Source organism: Calonectris borealis, chromosome 21 (assembly GCF_964195595.1).
Source record: "Calonectris borealis chromosome 21, bCalBor7.hap1.2, whole genome shotgun sequence".
Classification (NCBI taxonomy): domain Eukaryota; kingdom Metazoa; phylum Chordata; class Aves; order Procellariiformes; family Procellariidae; genus Calonectris; species Calonectris borealis.
This window is the reverse complement of record NC_134332.1, coordinates 5,806,184-5,822,240: the sequence shown is the minus strand read 5'-3', so window position 1 is coordinate 5,822,240 and position 16,057 is coordinate 5,806,184. Positions and strand designations below refer to the sequence as shown.

The window sequence follows — 16,057 nt, the reverse complement described above, 5'->3', positions numbered from 1 at the left end:
TAGTGACTGCTTAAGTCTTTTCCTCCCCTCCTCTCTTGATGCCTATATATCTGCTGCTTTAACTCTTTGTTCTACGGTAAAAGTGCTCCATTACCGTGCAGGGAAGGGCTGGTAGAATAGCTGTGAGGGTGAAAAAAGACATCTGGAAAAATGAAATACTTTAAATGTATATAGCCCATTATGCCCCGGTTGACTGTAATTCAAGGAAATAGGAATAAGGCTTCTTTGTTGATAAAAAGCTGGCTGTGGATCTGGTCTTAATTTAGCAATTCTTCTGTCGGCAATGCTTACAATGCCACAGAGTTTTCCTGCCTGTTTTTTTTCTACATGGTCTCTGTGAATGTTTGCTACAGAGAGCTAGAGAGAGGGGCCATCCTCCTCAGATGTGAAAGGCAGCAACAGGCAAAGATCTGAAGGAGTCTGTTGTAACCTTTTCTTGGTCTTTTTTTCTTTCCCCCACTTTGCTGTGTCTGTTTTGCCTCGTCATTCTAATGTCGCCTCTTCTTTCCTTGTGTTTCACGCCCATTTGTTGTTATTTTTTGTGCTCTCGGACTTATTCTTCTCTTCTCCTGCTCCTTTCCCGTTCCTCACCTGAATGTCTCTGCTGCGTTTCACCATCCTCTGACAGCCGATGAGATGACTGTGGGGAAGGTCTACGCTGCGCTGATGATATTCGACTTCTACAAGCAGAATAAGAACAGCAGGGACCAAGTCCACCAGCCGCCTGGAGGCCTGTGCCAGGTACTGAGCCCAAGGGTGTCCTCCTCGGTCCTCCCTCTTGGGCAGCCTCTTCTCCAGCCTTGGGCAGCTCTCACAAGAGTCACTGGCACGTTTCAGCCGGAAAGTCTGGATGCTTCTCCGGGCAGGATTTGAAAATGCTGTCTCAAAAATGGAAACCTGTCCTGAAAGTCTCTCTCTTTCAAAAAATAAAAATGAAAAAAAATTGTTGCAGCTGCCTTTTCCAGTAGGTCTGGAAAGATCTTTTCCAAGAAATGTCAAGTGACATTTGGCAGTTTAAGTCCTATTTTCAGAAGTGGCCTAGGGACTGGGGAACACCAAAAGATTTCTTTGGGACACCAAAGAATTATTGGAAGCTGATGATAGTTTGGCTATAAAATGTTTAAGTTACTTTTGAAAATGGGAATTCGTCAAAATCATTTTGGCTTTAATAGATTTGAAGATTTTTACAATTTCTTGAAAAAATTTCCACAAAACTGGCTTGGGATTGAAACCCCAATGGCTCCCGATAGGACAAATACCTATTGATTTCAGGATGATCATCCAGCTGATCTCCAGCGTGGCCAGTCCATCTGTCCCACAGATGGGAGGCTACAGCAGACCCAGTGTCACAAGAAGCCACCTGAGTTACACAGCCCCTTTGGTCACATCAGTGTATGAAATCCCTGCTGCGCTCTGGTGACGGGGGAATACTTTGGTAGGGGGAAGGGGGATTGGCTTGTGCAAAGCTGAGGGCAACAAGTGTCCTTCAGAGCCTCCTACAGCTACGGGAAGGTGGGGTGTGCTTTCTGCTGGGCTGATCTCTCAGGGTGACAAAGTGGACTTTTTATTAACTAGGAAAAGCCCTGCAGCCCATCTTCTCCCTACACGGCTCTGTCCGTGACAACCTTCCCTTGTGCTTTGCAGCCCGGACCGGTGTCACTCTTCCACCCTCTGAAGGCCACTTTGGAGCAAACCCAGCCGGCAGCATTCAACAACACAAAGGCGTTCCTTCGCCAGAAAAGCTCGGCCTCGCTCAACAACGGGGGCGCGTTGTGAGTATCCCGTGACCTCCCCACCAAAGCTGTAATGCAGAGAAGGGGCACACTGGGTGTGTGCATCAACCTCAACCACTGCTGGTTCGGTTGCTCTGGAGGTGGGGCAGCACAGCTGGTGACACCAAGACCCACAGCCTCTTCACGCCATGGCTGGGACAATTTCCCACCGGTGGCTACCAAGGTGCCTCCGTGTGGCTCTGCTTCCCACTGCTGCCTCAGGTTGCATTCATCCATGTGGTGGTAGTGTTGGGTTCTCCAGAGCTGCACGTTTTCTTAATGGTCTCCTCTGCATCTTAATTGGAGAGCTTTCCGTTGTGGCTGGTTGTAAGTGGGAGTTTGCTCCAGGAATTTGGAATCATTGCAAAACAACCAAACAAACCCTGACCCACCAACCACCACTGCAGTGAATTCTTGGGAGTCAAAAGGTCCTTGGGAACAAAGTCGTCCCTTGAGCTCATGGCACTTGGTAACAGCAAGAGCTTCTTGAGACTTTCCAGGACACGATCTGACTCTTTCTCTTTGGGCAAAATACTACCTCCACAGAGAGCTTACCAAACAGTTATAGTAACAGTGATCCCTAACCAATTCTCTGTTTCCTGCTCTTCTTCAGATGACTTTCCTCTGGGTCACAAGCGCTCTGGATTTTTAGTGGTAGACATCTGAAATTTAGATGTCCCAAATAACCCCGATGGGGAAACCAAAATCAGATCGACAGTGATACCCAGGGCCACCTGTACCACTGTACATTCAGTGAATGTAGTTTAGCATCACCACAGATGTGTCTGACCAATGTCTAACTGGCCTTGCATAATTTGCCTGAACTCCAAAATTCTTCATTCTTCTTCATCAGAACTTAAGCTGCAGAAGTTGTTTTCCTCAGTTACTGAAAAAAAATGTGATGGCTGGTTTGATTTTCTTGTTGCTGTATGGGAAGTGGCCCTGGCAAAACCCAGGGGACCTTACAGCTTCACCAGCAGCTGTGCCTATCCTGCATGGTATCTGAGTGGTTTACCTTCATCCCACTAAGGTCAGCAAAAGCTCTTTGCAAGAGAGTTAATCTTTTTTCCTCTTTTCCTTCTGACAGGCCAGCCCCAGAGGGTGGGATCAAAGAATCCAGTTCTTGGGGGACCCAACGCACCCAGGACGTGTTTTATGAAACCAGGACACCAGCTTTTGAACGAGGCCACTCAGAAGAAATTCCCATTGAACGGGTGAGCAAACAGGGTGAAGGTGTGAAGACAGGGTGAGATGCAGTAGATTTGAGAAATGCAGTAGATTTTTAGAAATGTTAGAAAATGTTTAGAAAAAACAGGTGAAGACAGGGTGAAATGCAGTAGACAGTAGATCTGTCCCTTGACACAAGCATTGTTCTGTCTCTTACAACCCCAAGTTTCCTTGAACATTGTGGAGAAAAACCAAATCTGGTAGTTTCTGCAGTCTGATAGCTGTACATGTGGACTCACTTTTCAGGGAATTATGTGTCTGCTGCGGTAGGTTACTTAAGGTTATCTCTTCCTAGTTGTCCCATTGTCCCAATCCCATTGTCATCGGTGTACGAACTCAGGTAAGGGGTTTCACAGGTCACAGCTGGGGCTCATTGCCATGGCTGGTGGAAGAGCTTGGTCCACTGTTGTCCTTGTTCAAGACAGCACCGTGGATAGAGTAACCTGGGCACTCCACAGCTCTTAATTTACTCTCTTTCCCATATTAGTATCTCTTCACAATTAAATCAAACTTAGCAGAAGCCTGCTCAGATGATGGCTTCAAAGCTGATGTGCATGTTCTTCTGCTGAAACCATTTCTTGTTTCGATCAGGTGGTAGAAATGAGGGAAATCAGCCCCACACTTGCCAACGGAGAACACCAACCAGGCCTGGAGAGCCAGGGGCGGGCGGCTTCCATGCCACGCCTGGCCGCCGAAACTCAGGTGAGCCAGGGAGACTTTACTGGTGGTGGGAGACTGAGAGTGGGTCAGGAACTTCGTATCTTCTCTCTGCTTGCCGTGTTGTTGGAAGTTGCTTGTGAATATTTGTTTTAAAAGATGTTTGCTGAACCTGGAGACAGGTAACCAACCTTTGTGCTTGGATGGCAGGTATTCATGTGTAGACACAGCACCGTCCCCAATTCTACTCATCGCTGGTTGCAGCAAAAAGCAACCCAGAGAAATCTCTCTGGGTAGCTAACTGGTGACTACCTACCCAAGAGTGTCTGTTCTGGTTGACTGGGGACAATACTGTTTGCCGGCCCGTATTCCAGGAAGGCATATGTTTCCCATTGACGGCTGCGTGCCATCTATCCAGACAGACAGTCAAGGCATGCTCCTGTGCCCGAAAGCCGGAGATGTGCTGTGATTCTCTTTGATGAATGTAGTAGGTACAGAAAATACAGGGAGCCTGTGCCTGGAAGGCTGCATTGAGACACTAAGCATCCTGCCTGGTTTTTTTCTCTTCCCACAGTATTTAGTATATACTGTATTGTGACTTTGGCCAGTAAAATGTCGTTGAAGATTTCCCTTCTTTAACTTCTTGTAAAGAAATCTCATCCCTAGAGTTGACTTTTACAGCAACTTGTGGACGCTACTTAGTGCGTAGGATGTCATGGTTTCCACAGATCATTTTTGGGCATTTCACATGTTCATGGCTAGCTTCTTGTCCTGGCTGCTCTCCAGCCACCGTCCTGCCTCCTGTGTGTCAGAACATCTTCCCACTCCTAGCTGTGTCTCTCTCATTCAAAGGCCTGATTCATACAGTCGGGAGCGAGCAGCCCGTGGTCATGGGCTGTTTCCATTGCTCTCCTTGGGAAGCAGCACGTGAAAGATATGCTGCACCCTAAAACTAAAAGCCTGTGTATTGCATACACAGCAATAGCTCCAACAGATATAATCTTTTTGCTAACGTGCTCGGGCTGGCACAAGCTATACTTCATCGGCTAGCAAATTTCCCAGCTGACTTCAGAAACTGCAGTCTTTGTATGAGAGCTGGGATTCTCTGCCTTATCAGGAACACTACTCAACGTGCTCAATAAAAGAAACAGACCCCAAAGCAAACCCATACTCCCTTCCTTCCCCCTTCCCCGAACAAAGTTGTCCTTTATTCTAGACCACAAGTAGCATCTTTCCTTCCAAGGCAACGCAGCTGGCAGCAGCGATGCCAGCAGCACGAGCCTTTCCTTAGGAAACTCCTCTCCGTTGCAGTCAGATATTTGCAGAAGTGAGCGTCTCTCGCAGAAGCACGGTACGTGTTCCCTGGGGCTGAAAGCTGTCTAATCTCGTTATGAATCAGGCCCGTGGTATCTGAGTGGATCTAACCTCATTTAATAATACGATGTTTTGGTGGTTGTAGCTTCAGCTGAATAACTGATGTACTTTCTGTGTGTGTCTTCCCCCTCCATGCCCTCCACCCTCCTTCTCACATGCTGCTTCTGCTCCCCCCAAACTTTGAGTTCTTTATAACTCTTATTTGCAATGCTTTCCGTTTCTGGATGTCTCCCTTTCTGTTTGCCTGTCATTCCTCTGTCGTTTTATGTTCCACTTTTTTTAAAAAAAAAAAAAAAATCTTCCTATGCTTTCAATCTCACCTCCTCCCTCCCTCTTTGCTGCCCTCCTCCCCCATCACCTCCCCTCCCTTGTCGTCATCGTGTCTGCTGCACATCTGCCGTGATGTCTGACAATGGCTGTACTGTGGGGCTGCTTCAAATAATGTCTCTCATCTTGTCCGAATTGTTTGCAGAGGAGCAAAGCACGGTCACCTGGGAGTTACCTAGCAGTATGTAGTTTGCACTAAGTTGTATCCTATTAAATTCCTGTTAAGAAATAATTAACCTTCCTTAACCCTTTACTTTTTTCCCTTCTCATTTGGAGTCCAACGTTGCACCGACGCAGCCGCTATCTCTTTCCACTTTGCTGCAGTTCCCTCGATCCACAATTGCACGCTGCATGCTGTAATAGCAGGGACTTTTTGTTTGTTTGTTTTGCTTATTTGTTTGTTTTTGTATGCCTTGTTGCACAGGAATTTAGGAAGTGAAAACAATTGGTTTGGTAATGAAGAAGCAATTAGTAACTCTCTGAAGGGTTATGGTATAGTCTCCAAGGCTTGTGGGGAGTTTGTGCATGCCCCGTTAACATAACGAGAGCATTGCCAGGATTTATGGAAAGGGTATTCATTGCTGTGCCACTTCCCATTAGTGTCAGCGGGGACTTCTGTCCCTGGAATAAGCACAGAATCAGGTCCAAAGTCCAAAGAGAAATGTGAATTTCTTACGGATTTGGATGGCTTTTTGTTGGAAAAATCTGTCGTCTTCTTCCTGGCAGCTCCTAAATGGATTTTGGAAATCTGGGTAAGTGTTTTTAGTGGGAAGTATTTTCACTTTTCACTTTTTTGCCCACATCAGTCAATGCCTGAATCTGACTGTCCAGTTTATGGACCTCTCCGCCCTCCTCCATCTTCAGGCTCAGCAGGAAGCAAGGAGGACAAACACGAAGCTCTCCAGTGTAATTTCTTGCCCATAGAAAGTGCACGCAGCAAGAGACCCAGGAGGAGACAAATGCAGCACAAGACGGTCCCGCTGACTGAACCGGTGCAGACGCTGGGGATGCGCCGATGCCGCAGGCTGTGCTGTGCCCCCCCGCCCCAGCAGTTTCTGCCTTGTGTCTCTGACAAACCTGCCAGCTCTGGCACTCCGCCTTGCCCTCCAGTGGGAAGCACCAAAATCTGGGGAACTCCTAGCAAGAGAGAGCAGCAAGCAAAAATTCAGGCCAGACTGCATCTTTGCTTGCAAGATAATCCACCCGTGACAGCCTGCTGGGAGGGAGAGCGGTTCTTTCCACTCAAAATAACGAGCAGAGCTGCGAAACAACTGGCTTTGCATTGTGTAAATATCACGGGGCAGCAGAGATCTGAATTTCAGGGTAAGCAAACAAAATAGCATAGACAGTAAAAATAATACAGGGCACTTTGGAAAGGTTACAGTGAACAAAGTAAATGTTCTGTGAGAACTGTTGGAGGCACATATTGGGTTATGAATTCAAACAAGCGTAAAGCTGAGGGACCAGAGGACATCCTGAGCTCCCTCCCCATCAGGCTGGGCCGCCGTGCTCCGAGGTCTTTCCTTTGCCACGCAGCTTTGATGCAGTGGTAGACCCAGGGAAGCCTCCAGAGGATGGATGAAGCCCTGTCTCCACCCCAGAGCCAGCTGGAGGCCAGCAGAGTGAAAGAGAAGGACACATGGGAATTGCCCTCGTTTTCTGAGCTTTATACCTGGTGACTGGGCAGTAGGGAAGGGAAAGGCTGTGAGAATAGTTGTCCTGCAGTCCACTTGTCTTAGTTTCTACAGAGCATCTTTGTAAGGTTTTGAACCTAAAGGGAAGGGAACAGAGGCTAGAGCTGCCACTGGGACAGGGACAGGGTCCAGCAATGTCCAGCAAGGCTGTGTTACTGCGCTCCGTGCCCAGACGTTTGGCCACAAATGATGTGAAAACAGCAATAGCAAACCCAAGTAGTCATTTTTGGAGGTGTCCTGGTAGAATTGCAGAACATACATGCTATCCTGCTTGTCCCAGCCACAAGGGCTTCAAGGAGTGATGGTGGGACAAGAGAGGTTTAAATGTTTGATGGCAGTCGTCTTCAATTGCAGGGAGATAGAAGTAATTTCTCGGTGGCTTGGCCTGAACCTTGCCCACTTATTCCTGATTTTTTTCCCTCTCCGTATGGTGCCCAGCAACACTTTCGTGCTTTCCTCTTTGGGGTTGCTTTGGGATGACCACATGCCCAGAAGCAGCTTTGGGTCTTGGAGAAACTAGTCTTGGAGAATTATCTTTGTGAGATGCTTGGCTACTGTGCTTCCCTGTGCCCCTGCTAATCTGCTGACTCCTGTGACGCTGTGTTTGGTGTGAAGTGCTGCCTATCGCTCTGCGCCCATGGTACCTGTGGATTGGCACTCTGCTAAAAGTAAAGCCCATTTCAGCAAACGGAGATCACATTTGCTCCTCAAATCTAGCACTCACTCTACCATTCCACAAGTCCTTCTGCCCATTCCAGTTATATCCAATTAACCATTTTTCTCCTTCCCCTCCTTGCCCCCTTTCTCTTACTGTAAAACCCTCCCCATGCTGGGAACCAAGCAGTTGAGCACGGTGCAGCGCCTGCCCTCACCCTGCTCCCTGTCCCTCCGTCTGCCTTGCAGCCCATCCCGGACACGAGCCCCATGAAGCGCTCCGTCTCCACGCTGACCCCGCAGCGTCCTCATGCCATGCACCTCTACGAGTACTCCTTGGAGCGCATGCCGCCGGAGCAAGGGCATCACCACCATCACCACCGCTGCCACCGGCGGAAAGAGAAGAAGCAGAAGTCCTTGGACAGGTCCCCCCATCAGCTGGCCGACGGAGAAGCTGGTAAGTGCTTTGCAAACAAGGATTTGTCCCTTGTCCTCCTCCCTTCAGGATGCACAGCAGTCATCTGATGTGATTTGAGGTCCTGTCTGCGTGGAAGCACCTCCCTGCCCCACACTTGGGAGTTCCTCCCGTGTTGGTGATCCCCAACCAACGTTCTTTTTTCAGTGGCCCAGTCTGGTGAGTCTTCTTCCAAGGACAAGAAGCAGGAACGCGGCCGGTCCCAAGAGAGGAAGCAGCACTCTTCCTCCTCCTCCGAAAAGCAGCGCTTCTACTCCTGCGACCGCTACGGCAGCCGGGACCGTTCTCAGCCCAAGTCTGCCGATCAGAGCAGGCCCACCTCACCCAACGGAGGGCCAGAGCAAGGTCCACACAGACAGGTGAGGAGATGCAGGGTGGGAAAAGAGCCCTAAGGTCTTCCGGGAATGCACGCACCTTTTCCATGTGTTGCTTAAAGTAAAAGAGACAGGATGGGGAAGGAAGGCCAGGCAGTAGGAATAAAGCCATTGAGATCCTGCTTGGTGCTTGGTGCTTCACATCCAAAACAGGGATTGAAATGTCACTTGATGGCTCTTTAGTAGCCACCTACAGTGAGTGACTCAAGGCATCTCGCAGAGACCCCACTGCCAAGGACACCCTTGCTCGTGGTTTCAGCAGAGCAGCCTGGGAGACCCGAGAACCAGCAGCTCTTGGTGCTGGTGGAGAAAGTGTATCTGAGCCAAGGCAGGCTGGCAGCGTGGCGTGGGACCTGGGCAACTGAGCTGAACCGTTCCCCTGCCAGCTGTGTTAATCCCGCACCTACTGCTGCCCCATGCACCCACATTTGGTGGTTGCCAAAGAAACCCTTGCCATCGCAGTACAAGCCAACGTAATACAGCGTAGGGACTCCAGGCAGCCAGAGCCGGGGTTTCAGCAGGGTTTGCTCATATCAGCAAGATTTTCCAACTGCTGTTGCATGGGCTTCAGAGCTGTCCTGTGTAGTGGAACAGGTTAATTTTCTGAAAATTGAGGAAAAAAGTCTTTTTTCCCTAGTGTCAAATCAATCTTCAAATGTGCTCTCTAGCTGGGAGGAGAAATCGCGGTAAGGGAGAGGAGGCATGTAGGAGAAGGCAGGACCTGGGTGGAAGGGGAGAGAGCTCAGCCCTGGGCCAGCATGTTGTCTGCAAACATCTCCAAGTAACGCACAGCCGAGAGGGAGGCTCTGGCCACTCTCCAAAACCTCCCCAAATTTGCAGCCGACTGTGGTGTGTGACCGGCCGGGTGTCTCGAGGGGCTGAGCGATGCTGTCAGCCCTGAGCCCCTGCAGCAACATCAGCTCGTGGGGAGCAGAAGGAAATCCTGTGTTCAGCATGAATTAGAACCCAGGGGAAGGATTTAAATGAAGAGGTTTCGTAGTGTCCCACTAGCTGCAAAATGAAGCAGCTTTTTGTCTCCTTACCCTGTCCCGTGCCTTTCTCTCTCCCTGCATCCTCAGCAGCATCCAGGCTGCAGCATCAGAGGCTGTGTGCTGCAGCGAGTGCTCGGGGGCTGCTGCCCCGCAGCCCTGGAGGCACCCAGGGCGTGGGACGTGCTTTGCACAGTCGTTCTCAGCTGGGAGCAGATGCGACATCGGTTTAAGGTCTGATGCACCCTGGACGTAGCAAGCGGGAGCTGCAGCCCAACAGGTCTTTTCCATTGCTGCAGTCCCCGACTGCAGATGAGTTTTTCTTTCCATTTCTGAATTTCTCCCTCTGCTTTGAGAGGCAGGAAGATGGCACTGATTTTTAGCACGATGTCTCTCCTTTCTTGCACGCTCAGCTTACCAGATCTTTAAATATCACGTATGTTTTAATTAAAAAAATGAAACCTTCCCGTAGTTAGAAGACAATCAGCATTAGAGCATCAGCTGCCCTGTATAAACCTGTTCCCCGGTTCCAGTGAAGTCTGTATTGTCACCCACGTCCTGTGTGGGTTTAGTAAGGCAAGGCAGAGAAATCCTGTTGTTTCGATGTCCGTGTATTTTATCCACTCACACGTTATCTGCTTTGAGTGGAGCTGCTAATACATCCCCTGGTTGTTCTGAAAAAAAAAAAAAAAGGGGTTAAAAAAAAATAGCCAAAGCAGCATATCACTTCTGTCCCAACGAGCTGAAGAGCCCTTGTCTTAACAAGGTGTCTGCGAGAAGCTGTCAGTCCGTTTCCTGCGTTATTTTGGCTCGATAACAAGGTGCTTGTTAACTCTCAGGTATTTTCTTTGTTAGTCTCTCCCTCTCCTTGGGAGATGCAGCTTTTCCCAGGAGCCCTGGCCCAGCACGTTTCACCGTGGAGGCCCCTGCGTATATCAAAAAGAGAGGCTGACTTGAGCTTCCCCCTGCCGACAAGGTGGCTTCGTTCCAGCTAGAGCCAGGCCAAAAATCAGGACAGGTTTGGCTCAAAAAGAAGTTCTTTGGAGTTTTTTTAATGCAAAAAGGGGAGACAAGAAAACCAAGCCGTGAACATTTAATTGTGGGTCAACTCACAATGTTTTGTTTGACCCACATAGAAATGTTACGCGTCTTCTGTGAATTATTTCACTGTTTCCTTTTCAGCGCAGGTGAATTGTTAAATATAAATCCCATTTCACGAGGAATCTGGGGAAAGCATTTTTTAAATGAGATGAAACTTCTTGGAATTTCAAAATGTTTCAGCAGGAAGGAGCTTGTTGGACATTTTGAAAAAAGACCTCACCATTTTTTTTACAATCAAGATCATTTCCTGAATGGGTCCTGGATAAAAGAAGTTTGAAAATCTCACCAAAAAAAAAAAAAAAATTTTAGGCAGCTCAATACTTATCCAAACAATTTAGTTCTGCTTTCTTTTGTAAGTATTGTAATTTTGAGGTGCTAAGCTTCAAGCCCTTGGAAAAGGCTGGGCATTTTCCCCTGGATGTTGGGACATTGTAGGTCACCGGGTGGTGGTCACCATCTCCTCCATCACCAGGAGGCAGGTGATGGGAGGCAGCTCGGCCGGGGGGCGGGTGCCTGGGACGGGAATATGGGTCTGTGGCAGAGTAAGGCTGAAATGTGGGGATGCCAGAGAAGCGAGAGGGTGAAAATGAAAGAAGAGAAAGGCAAAGACTTGGTTTCCAGGCTAGGAAAGACGTGGGTCGTTGGTCCAGCAGCACGAGCAGCAAATGCCTTGTCAGTCCCCAATGCTTGCGGAGGGCAGGGCTGCAGTGAGGGTCACCCAGGCTGCTCTGCACCCCCAGGTAACGCGGGTATTGCCTCTTCTGCTGATAGACATGGCATGGCTCCTGGCAACCACAGCTAAAACAGCCTCTACATCCAGCCGCTGGGCTGATAGCCTCCAGCACTGCCGGGCTTGCCCTCAAAACTGTGCTGGAAAACCCAGGCAGAGCAGAACAAGCGTTGATTGATAGCCCAACAAGCAACAACCTGACGTTTTTATAGGAAGGAAAAGCCGCTCTTTAAAAATTAAAGGACTGGTCTCAAAATGTTAGGTCACAAAAGGCTAAGGGATTTTTAAAACGCGCTCACAGGGCTATTCATGTACTGCCCTGGGAGAACGTAAATAGAAATGCCAAAACAAGGGCCCGTTCCTCTCACTCACAGCATTTTTTAACTTACTGTAGCTTAGTTCACTCCCACATGTCACTATTAGTAACTCAGGAAGCTGCCAGACTTTTCTACCACTCAAAAATCAAATGTGCAGTATTAAAGCGGAGAAGGTGAACATGTTTTTCTTTAGGGAACCCTCTTGTTCAAGTTAAAGCCCATCGAAAAAGCTTTTTGTTGTTGTTTTTTTTCAGAAAGTGGCTATTTAATCAAATACGCATTCATTCACGCATTTCATTCCCAAAACTACAAAAAAAATAGTCTGCCCCCAAATCCTCCTTCCACATAATCCAATTTTGACCACAGAAATGCTCCCCAACATCAGCATTCACAACCGGTGGGTGAAGTTCTGCAAAAATTTGCCCCAAAGCAGAGGGTGCTGTTTTGCAAAATCGTATTTGCAAAAAAACCCCATAGGCTTTTGAGCTGCTCCCGCCTGGTTCAGGTAAGGCGCATGTCGAGCCCGTGTATGATGTGGATGCCTTCCCTCCGGACAGTGTCCCCTTCTGTTGGAGCCGTCTGCCAGTTTGCGTCCTACCGATGCTCTGATCGTTTCTGTTCTTATTTACTGCTCGCAGAACTTTAGTTCTCCAGCTCTTTACATCTCGTGTTGAATTATTTCTCAAGAACCTCCTCCCCCTAACTGTGCTTGTCTAAACTCTCTCTTTTTTGCTTTTCTTTCCTCTTGTGACTTGTCTCTCCCTCCTGTTGCTTCTCCTTCTGTTTTATACCTGCCTGCCTTTGTGTTTGTCTGGTGTTTCCCTTTTTTATTTTTTGATTTGCTTTGTTCCAATTTTTATGTAGGGCAGTGGTTCAGTTAATGGGAGCCCCTTGCTGTCGACATCTGGTGCTAGTACCCCATGCCGGGGTCGGAGGCAGCTCCCACAGACTCCACTAACCCCACGCCCCAGCATCACTTACAAGACCGCTAACTCCTCGCCCGTGCACTTCACCAGTTTCCAAACCGGCCTGCCCACTTTCTCCCCGGGACGCCTGAGCCGCGGCTTGTCCGAGCACAACGCGCTGCTGCGCGGGGACCAGCAGCCGCCCCCGCCGGCGGTGGCCCGCATCGGCTCCGACCCCTACCTGGGCCACCGCGACGACGCCGACAGCCCCTACCGCGCGGTGCCGGAGGACACCCTCACCTTCGAGGAGGCGGTGGCCACCAACTCGGGACGGTCCTCAAGGACTTCTTACGTCTCCTCCTTGACCTCCCAGTCTCACCAAATCCGCAGGGTGCCCAACGGCTACCATTACACGCTGGGTCTCAACACGGGCCCCGGGACTGGCACCAGAGGACGTAGTTACTACCACGAAGCCGATGAGGATGACTGGTGCTAGCGGCATGGCAAAACCCTTCAAGGTGTGCGCGTTTAAAATCGATGAGTTTTATCATCTGGAAGGCTGTGCGCTCCGACGCGCGCGGTGCCCGGGGCCGGAGGGGGCCCGCGGGGCAGCCCCCGCCGCGAGAACTGCTCTGCCCCCGGGTCCGGAGACACTCCTGCAGCCTCTCTCCTCTCTTTTTCTTTTTTTTTTTTCTTTTTTTTTTTTTTCTTTTTTGTTGCACTAGACAAATCGAGGAAGAAGGCTCCCTCCTTAGGAGGAAGGCAGCGGGGGGAGCGCACCTCTCTCTCCCCCTCTCCCCCGCCTCCCTACTGCCTTGTCTAGTTCCAAGACACGCACCAGATGCCAAATCCGTGACACGCGCGAGAAGCCGAGAGAAGAGCGGTCCTCACCTTCGACGGCGGAAAAAGCAGACTGTCGATCCTTTTCGAGATTGGCGCAGTTTTTGTTGGGCTATTTCTTAATTAATTTATTATTATATTTTTTTCCACCGTCAGGGTGGGAGTCGGGGTTTGCAAACGGACACACATGAACAAAGATCGCATCCGCGTTCTCTCTCGTTCACCGCTAAGAAGGAAGAGATCTACCCACGAAACTGGGAGAGGAGAAACACAGACCAGAACAAAGGACAGTCCGTTGGGACTTGATGTTCAGCCACAGCAATCCTTTCCGGCGGAGCCAGTGACACCTCCCCGAGCCGACCGAGCGCTCCGGCAGCCGGGACTCTGCTCTGACACCGCTGCCGTGTGGGTCTCTTTTATTTTACTCACCACGTCGGGTCCTTCACACTGACACATGATAAAGCCACAAGAGAACTACTTTGTAAGGACTGTTTCCTTGCTGCTGAGACTTTTCTTTCCGTCCCTCTATCCTGTCGGCCGCAACACGCCCTCACTGTTTTGTCTTGTTTACAATATAAGCTTGATTTAGCAAAAAACAACTAAAAAAAAAAAAAATCCAGGAAAAAAAAAAAAAAAGAGGAAAAAGCGTAGGGGTGAGAAGAAGAAATGTTATTGGTTTTATATCAAGCTATTAGATAGAACTTTAACTTTTCATTGTGTGCATTTTTGTAAATTGTACAGTAAAAAAAAAAAAAAAATACTCTTTATGTAGAGAATTAGTCCAATTGTCATTCCAGGTCCCACCGTTTCTACCGAATGCTCCAGTTGTTCACTACTAAGTGCCTAACCTTTGAAATCTTTCACAGCGACGATGCAACCTCTTGCTTCGATGCATCAGACCTTGGGCGAGCGTGGGGAGGGGCAGGAGGGGAGGGAGGGCAGAGCCGGGCGGAGCTGCTCACCTCGGACGCTCCGCGGTGCACACAACACCCCGCACCGCGTTACTGGACAGTGTATTCGAGTACCGGGTTGGAAGCTTACAGTGGGGAAGGCAAACATGCTTTGGGGTTAGTTTGGGGTTTTTTTGGCCTTTTTATCTTTTCTTCTTCTTTTTTTTTTTTTTTTTTTTTAATATACTTTTAACGGTGGGAGGGGAGTGATTGCAGCAAACAAAACCGGCCTTTTCTCATTTACTAGTGTTTAGGTCCTGCGGGAGAGGTGCAGGTGGAAAAGTACAGCATCTGCAGAGGTACTCTTGCAGGAGGAGAAGTGTCTTTCGCGCTGCGTGTCAAGTCGCCCTTGGGCTGTGGGAGTTGGCCGTGTTCCACGGCGCACGATTTGTGGTGAGGGCAGTTGGAGGGGGTCTTGTTCTTATTGCCTGTTAGGAGAAGGTTGGGGGAAAAAAAAAAAAAGTAAGCAAAACCTCTAACTCTGATTCTCAGGGATGAGATTTCTGTGTTCTTGCGATGACTCTTACGTTGGACGATTTCTTTCTTTCGTGCACGTGTGGATTTCTGCACTTTGAGCCTGGGAAAGGGGCAAACGCGATGTGCTGGAGGGGAGGGAGCGCTGAAAGAAAAGCCTGGGCAGGACCTTGCGTCCGTGGGTCTGACGAACCATTGTAGAGCTAATTCGAGGCACAGGGCAGCCAGAGGACGTGTAGTACACTGACAAAAGGTTAAAGGTGGAAGCGTGGGAGGTGCCAGACAAGCGCATCGTTAAAAATGTTGATAGGAAAAAGGAGAGTGTTGGACAGATGAATTTTTTCAGAGGATCTACCAAGCCCCAGAACTGTGAAACTCCTCTAGGTGATCACTTAGGATGGGTAGAGATGCCGCTGGACCCTGGGGAGTCGTTTTGTCGCTGGGGTGGTTGAAGGGTGTTGGATGCTACCAAAACGCTCAGGAGGTCTCTCGTGCTCTCAGCGACAGACTTTCAGCCTCAGGCAGAGAGCGGTCTGCTGTAGGGTGGTTCTTCACATCTCCTGTAGCTCTTCTGTTGAGGAAATTCAACCTGGTTTCGTTTCCTTCTGTGGTTTTTTTTTTTGTTCCGTTACTAAATAATAATCTCTGGCCAATCTCATCCCTGGATTCTGCTAAAAGATAACTCCTGTCTATTTGTCTGTCTCTGTATTTATGTGCACTTTGAATAAAGGAAGGGCGGTAGCCAGAGGTCCGCGATGGGTAATGGCTGTAATTTGCAAACGGAGGGCTATGCAACAAGATGACACGTTCGGAAACACATCCAAACCACCAAGAGTCAGAAAGACCTTCATCCATTCTGTAGCTTTATCTGCTGGATTTTCCTGTTTCAGGCTTCAGCATGATTGTGACCAAATGTTTTATACATTTTCCTTATATGAAGGCACAAACACTTGATTTGAAATTTTAAAGAAAACATTACTATTTTACTCCAGGAAGTAAAGGAGAGGGGAAAAAGCGATCTCTCTGACAGTGCATGCAAACATTGTACCCACACTGGAAAGCAAAAGAGATGTCTTTCTGTACTGAATAATTTTGTCTTTTCCTCCACTCCGCCTTTCCCCTTCCTCTACCATTTGAGATCCTCAAACCCCCAGCCCCACACCAACACACCGTCTGGAAGCGCACAGCCCCACAACG

The 16,057-nt window shown here is 49.0% G+C and overlaps 1 protein-coding gene across 1 annotated transcript in view; it reads left to right on the top strand.

Annotated features, from left to right (window-relative positions):
- Positions 1-14,103, top strand: part of CACNA1B (calcium voltage-gated channel subunit alpha1 B) — a 296,895-nt gene extending 282,792 nt beyond the window's left edge. Inside the window, exons 42-49 of the mRNA XM_075170459.1 lie at positions 629-741; positions 1,645-1,772; positions 2,860-2,986; positions 3,591-3,701; positions 5,503-5,538; positions 7,955-8,162; positions 8,328-8,539; positions 12,556-14,103. Coding sequence (XP_075026560.1) covers positions 629-741; positions 1,645-1,772; positions 2,860-2,986; positions 3,591-3,701; positions 5,503-5,538; positions 7,955-8,162; positions 8,328-8,539; positions 12,556-13,092 — 1,472 coding nt within the window. The 3' untranslated portion in view covers positions 13,093-14,103. The remainder of the gene's footprint in view (positions 1-628; positions 742-1,644; positions 1,773-2,859; positions 2,987-3,590; positions 3,702-5,502; positions 5,539-7,954; positions 8,163-8,327; positions 8,540-12,555) is intronic.
- Positions 14,104-16,057: the final 1,954 nt, after the last annotated feature.